The sequence below is a fragment of the Centruroides sculpturatus genome, unplaced genomic scaffold (genome assembly GCF_000671375.1).
Source record: "Centruroides sculpturatus isolate CEXI.00-Female unplaced genomic scaffold, Cexi_2.0 scaffold1179, whole genome shotgun sequence".
Classification (NCBI taxonomy): Eukaryota; Metazoa; Arthropoda; class Arachnida; order Scorpiones; family Buthidae; genus Centruroides; species Centruroides sculpturatus.
In genome coordinates, this window is record NW_019385506.1 from 171,538 (window position 1) to 178,625 (window position 7,088).

The window sequence follows — 7,088 nt, forward strand, 5'->3', positions numbered from 1 at the left end:
CAAAAAAATATACGTATTTTGGAAATGTTGAGTCGAATTAGTCTAGAATCGATTAATTTTATGAAAGAAAACCTTTCAAACAGCCGTAGTCCGTAAACTATGATTCCTACAAAATTGATTCATAAAGAACGGAACGTATCTACCGTCTTATAGGGGGATCTACTGTATTTTAAATTAAAAATATGATTAAAAATTGCAGCCCGGCATTGTGACAGTGTCACAATAAATAATTGCTTGTTTCCAAAAATAATAATTAGAAATGTGAAATGTAACACATCTAATTTTTCAGAGATCAAACATGTTGATTAATAAAGAATTTTTTAAAGGGAATATTTTTTCTTGTTGGAGAGATTAAATGGAATTAAATTATATCCTTTTTGTAATTTCTGAACAGAATTATCATTATTGATTAACAGACAAATACCCCAAAAAAGGAAGGTCAATATTGTCATACTGCAGTTCGTTAGTTTGCTAAAATCTGTTAAAACCGTTTAATCACTAAGTTTTATTAATATATTGATTGCTTGAGCTCTTAAAATCAATATATTGATCCTTTGTAATGACTATTCAATGGTCTTCATAATTTTCAAGTTGAAACATCAGATTTTTTTGTATAGATACTAATTTATGAATTTATATTATTGAATAATTTTTCAAATAATATTACATTAAATAATTCTAGAAAAATTGATTACAAAAATATAAATCTGAATTATTTTTTTTATAAAACACTGACACGTTATTTAAATATAAACTTACACTATTTTGTAATAACATCATAATTTCTAATCTGAATTCTGTTAATGATGAAAGAAATTCATTTTATAATGCAAATTTTTCATCATTTTGAACAAATTGAAATATTAAACTTTAGAAATAGTATTGCCATGAAAATTAAAATATAATTATTAATTAATGAACTTTCATAAAGACTTGATAAAAGAATCTTATATCATCTCTTGTAATGAAATATGCATTTCAAGATTAAGTTTTTTTAATATTTATTTTAATTTTTAAAGAAACACTATTTCAGAAATATTAGCATTATTAGTTTCTATTTGTTGTAAAATTTTATAATTTTATGCTAATGAGATATGCATTTTGTATAAAATCAAAAATCTTTAATGCAAAGAATTAATTTAAAAGTAACATATTTATTCTATTTTTGTTTTGTAAGTGAAATATAATACAATTTAGAAACAAAACATTTTAAATGCTTGATTGTTTAATATTTAATTTTAACTATTATAAACAACAGGAATAGGTCAAATGCAAAGTGATAGATAGTTTATTTAATGTAATTTTTGTTGATACAATGGTCAAATATTATGTTTTGATTATTTTTTGTTTCATTATCTTGTAAACTCTATCCATGATCAGAATAATTCACATTACTTTGAAAAGTATGTATGTAATTTAATTATATTCAGAATGTATTTAAAAACTTTTAAAACATTGTTAGAAAGTATAAGACAATTATGATTGTGCGTAGAAAATAAGAAAAATGAAGGATATCCTTTAAAACATCTTTTTATATGTCACAGGATTACTGTAATAATGTACAGTACATTATAGTTTTAATCTTTAATTAAGCAAGAAGAAATTTTAAATAAAACAAAAAGATTAGATTCAAAAGATTTTGAAAGGAAATTAAAATTATTGTTTTATAAAATAAAAACCTATTAATTACTTATAAAAGTAGAAAAATTTTAAAAATTTTTATTTGTTTTTCTCTGATCTAAAAGTGAAAACAACTTGCAAATTATTTTACATACTAAATATTTATCTAACATTTATGCTAAATGTAGATATTGGATATATTTTTGACAATATTAACTTGTGATTAATTTAAATCAAAAATGTCTTTGGATATGTAAATTTATTATAATAGATATTAAATAATATGTATTTTGGTGTAAAAAATATTCATATAACTAAAAAAATAGTAATTACAAATATCTCCTAAATTTAATTTATTTTATAAATAAATTAACTCAGCAAGAAATTGAGTAAATGTAATTATTTAGATTTATTCTATATATATCTTAAGACTCATTAAAAAATAAGAATTTATAAAAATAGTTGAACCATTATCATCATTTTTTAAAATTATATATAAGGTGTTACATTAACTTATAAATATTTTTATTTAATATAATGTAAAATATTCATAAAGTTCATTATTTGAATTATTTATAATTATTATTATTATTTTGTCCTTTCCCTGTGTTATTTTTCCATTTTACTATAGCTCTTATAGATACCCCACAAGTATTGATTGCTGAAGAAGAAAAAATTATAGTAGAAGAAATTAGAGGAAATACAACTATTGTTGAAGAAAGGTAAAAACAAAAATTAATATATATATACATATACACACTGGAAACTTGATTATCCAAACTTGACTGGCTCAAGGGTCTTTGAATAATCTAGCAACTTGTTTTTGTGTTTTGAGTGCATGTAATACTGTTCATCTAAAGTTTTGTCAACTATAAATACTGTATTGAAATTACTGTATTTGAAAGTAAATTAATTTAAAATTTAACTTGTTATGTATATGATCTAGTTTTGTGGTGCTACAATCAACAAATGATGTAGTTACATAGAAAGTTTGGTCTCTGTGATATGAACAATGTGACAGGTTTTAGTTTTTTTGAAAACCATTTCAGATAATCAAGTTTCTACTGTATATAATAATTCATTTAATTGCATGAGAATGGATTAAACAAAAAAAAAGAATAATAAAACAAAAGTTGCATTTCTAACTAAAACTAAATTGTTTGAAAGAATATTAGATTCTTTCAAACAATTAAAAATAGTATATTTTTTGAATTAATAGTTATAATAATTTAAAAGCATAATATAGTGGGTGATTGGTTAATGAACAGTTACAACAAACATGTTCAGATAAACACCTCACAGAACAAACACAATAAGAAGCAATGTAAAATAATGAATACCAATTGGTCTTCCCTTGTCTCCATGTGACAATTCAAAACATTTCAGAGTGTGGGAAATGTTGATAACAACGCTCAACCCGATACCAATCAGATAATATTCCTGTTTTATATTTAAATATTCTAAGAATTCTACTTGTGTTTAACCGCAACCATTTGACTTCCATAAAGTACAATTCAATGTTTGAACATTTTCACTTATGATGACAGAAATGAAAGTTTATGAAAGTTCTTCCATAATTTCCTATATAAATTTGTTTTAACATCATAAGTCAGAGTTTTTCTTTCAGTTATATCAACTTCATATTTTTATCAAAGCAGTAAAATTGTATTAAAACATGCATTTTCAGCTTTCAAACTGGCTCATTGTTATAACTTCAGCATCATGATCTATGATGCCATTTGCACAATAGATGGCAAATAAATATATATGTTTTTAAATACCAAAATACATATTTTTAGTTAAAAATTTAATCAGGTGTTAAACTTTTGTATGGTATGTTCTTAAAGAGTGCTAAGATGTCTAGTTTCTCATGTTCTGTTAAAGTCATGCAAATCAACTTATGTTCTATTGTAATTTATATTTTAAAATGCATCTGAATGTTAAATTTCAAAATGTTTTCCATCATCCAGGCCTCTAGAAGCATTTAAATGCTTTATCTGTACTGAATGGAAGAGAATTATTATAATTTTGTAATATTTTAATTACAGATTTAGGAGCCATATGACCGTTGAGCTAAATTATAAACTTGGCTAACAGACATATAACTAACACCTTATCCTTGCCGAGAAATATAATTTATTTCAAACAAACGTTTTCAGCCTGTGTTCAATTTTTTGAATTACCCACCTGAATCAGGCTGAAAACGTTTGTTTGAAATAAATTATATTTCTCGGCAAGGATAAAGTGTTAGTTATATGTATAGTGATTTGCTGAGTACTTTATGATATTCTTGATTAACAGATAAAGTACATCACTAAGTATGTTTTCATATAGTTAAATTTAGCTGATCAACCAGCATTTGGTTAAGTAATCACTTTCAATTTATATTGTTTCTGGAGGAATGCTTTGTTTATATGTAAGCAAACAGGATTATCATTAACCTATTAGTTTCTTTGACTGAAATGCTAAATGACTTGACAAGTTGTTTCTATTCAAGTTGACAAAACACAAAAACAAGGAGATGCAGAATGTTGTAACAGAAATCATTTTGGTTAAACAAAAACCAGTTGACATGCAAAAGTATGTCTTAAATATGATGTAATTAAAGATTATCAAAGTTTATAAATTACACTGATTGCAATCTGTTATAAAAAATTTTAAATTTATTATATTACATTTTAGGATATTTGCTTAATTTATTAATTTTTTTTGTAGAAGTTTGGTTGACACTGTATATGCTTTAAAAGATCAAGTAAAAGAACTGAAAGTGGTATGTACTCTACTTTATTAATTTAAAATAACTATAAATTTGACAAATAAGATTTCTATTTATAGGAGACTGCTGCCCTAGCTAAGAGTCTTGATGAAGAAAAAAAGGCTCGTAAGAAACTGGAAGCACTATTGAAGAAACATATACTTAGTGGAAGAGAAGAAACTGTCAGTAATATTGCTGATGATTAATAACTGTGATTTATCATCAATGTATTGTTTATCAAAGGAAAGTGCCTTTGAAGTTACAAACTGTGATTGAATGATGCTCCGTAATCAGTCACCTCTCAGGGCTTAAAACTTTGCAGCATTGTATAAAGGTTAGGAAATGCTAGAAGAGGCTTTGCAATATTGGATAACTTTCTTTTAAATAATAATGTGCCAATGAAAATCACTAAATTGATAGATTATTCTTAGTGGACAAGGATTATTTATAAGATCCCTCTTGTTTTAGAAATTGTTTTACAAAATAGCTAAATCCAAAGCATTGTTTTTTTCACTTGAAATATTTAAATTTATATTTTTATAGTTCTAATTTTGAAAAAAACAAAACAAAAAAAAAAAAGTAACATTAAAGTAAGGTACCTGAAATCATGACCCAAGCAAGTAAGATTAGTTCAAATTACTGGGTCTTTTAAAAAAGTGATTCAAAAAAATTAAATATCATCACATAAAACTGTACAATTTTTATAATTTTAATTTACAAACTGTGTATTTTATATGATGATTATGATGACGATACAAAATAGTGACAAATTTGATCTGTAGGGTTTTAGATCTCAATGATTACTGGGTTACAAATTTCAGTTATCTCACTGATCGTATATATATATATATATATATATTGTATATACAATNAATTATCAATCTTTCTGCTAGTAAATGTTGCAATTACATTCAGCTTCTTCTGTTGTTATAAGCAAAGTTTTAATTATAATTTCAACTCCAAGTATGTTCTGAATTTTGCATGATATTTTATTTTTTTATTCTATTATTCTTGCTTATGCAGTTTAATCTGCTTTAATTTTTTTATTATTATTCTGTTCTTTATTTTAGAGATAATAATCATGTTCTTTCAATCAGAATACTGTTATCAAAATATTAAATATAATGGATTACTTACAGTACTATAGCATGGTATATTTCATATTATATGCTGTAATTTTTTCACTTTCAAAAATTGAATCTTCAAAATAGAACACTAATGAGAAGGTGAGCTAAATATTAAGAAAAAATATCTAAAATTACTGAAATTTAATTCTAATTGTTGTTCATATTTTATGGATTACAAATTTACAAAAAGTTTATTCTATAAACATCTAGAAATTATATTTATAACCCTTTGCGTTGTTGGAAGAATTTACTTCAGGGAAAAGAAAATAATTAATAAATTTATATATTGGTATGAATCCATCAAATATTTGTATTTCCTAGATTCATATTGACAGTTGGAGTTAATTTATCAAGCCACTGATGAATAAAAATTATTCCTCAGTGGTCTGATGTATTAAATAATTTAAAACTATATTTACATGCAAATTATATTGTCAAATTTTATAAATGGAAAAAAATTAACTGCCATGTGACAAATTTTACTAACATTGATGGTTTTAATCTATCAATATTTGCCAATTGAACTAATTAAACCTGAGAATTGATGATGTAATAATTGCTAAATGATGAATTTGAAATATTTATAAGTACTTGTTTATTATTATACTTACATAACATTTGATGATTATAAAATGCAAATGAATTTTGATATAGTTAATTTAAAATTCATATAGCTTTTTTTATTTTAAAAAGTCCAGATAATTTAAGAAAGTAAATTTACAATATTAATTGTAATACTGTGCAATATAAATTACAACTATTCTTACATATTATAAATTATACATTATCTATACTAACATTATTATAAATTTTGTCTTGGAATAATAATTAAATTACTTTCAAAAGCTAAAACTCTACAATATTTTCATTTTGATTTATATAATTGTAACTGTTATAAAATAAATCAAATTATATTACAAAAAACATTTTTACTGTTTCTTTAAATATTCTTTTAACAAATAAGATAAAATTAATGATGAAATGTAAATGAAGTACAGTACATTGAAATATATTATTTTGTAATTTTTAATATTCTTAGAGTTTTTAGTTCAGTTTAACTTACAAAGTTTTAACTTAAGTTTTCTGTAACAATTAATATATTATCTTCCATAATAATTAATTGTTTTCAATTACCTTTTGTATACAAGATTATATAAGAAAGGACCTGGTTAAATAATTTTTTAATTGGGAAAATGCTTCATAAAAACATTATTTGCTTAAAACTATTTTTATTACATCATTGTTTAATAACATTTTACTTATTTTTTCTACATATAAATTTGTATTACAGTATATTTTTATTTTTAATATTGCATTATTTAAAATTAATTTAATTAAAATTATTATAAAAGTTATTTATAATTGGACGGATCATCACTAATCTATCTTGTAATTTGATTTATAACCAAAAAAACCTCAATAAAGTTATTCAAATGATTTAAAAAAATACTATAAGTTAAACATTATTTTATTTTTTAATAATCGCAAGTTGGTATTTTTTCTAAACGATGTAACTCTTTAAAAATTAAAGAATGGTGTAAGCTTGAATTTTATAAGTATAATAGAAGCCATAAATTCTGATAATT

General features: G+C 23.0%; 1 protein-coding gene across 1 annotated transcript in view; it reads left to right on the forward strand.

Annotated features, from left to right (window-relative positions):
* Nucleotides 1–4,927, forward strand: part of LOC111639641 (rho guanine nucleotide exchange factor 7-like) — a 53,597-nt gene extending 48,670 nt beyond the window's left edge. Inside the window, exons 13-15 of the mRNA XM_023385541.1 lie at nucleotides 2,252–2,342; nucleotides 4,336–4,390; nucleotides 4,456–4,927. Of these exons, the coding sequence (XP_023241309.1) occupies nucleotides 2,252–2,342; nucleotides 4,336–4,390; nucleotides 4,456–4,581 (272 nt within the window). The 3' untranslated portion in view covers nucleotides 4,582–4,927. The remainder of the gene's footprint in view (nucleotides 1–2,251; nucleotides 2,343–4,335; nucleotides 4,391–4,455) is intronic.
* Nucleotides 4,928–7,088: the final 2,161 nt, after the last annotated feature.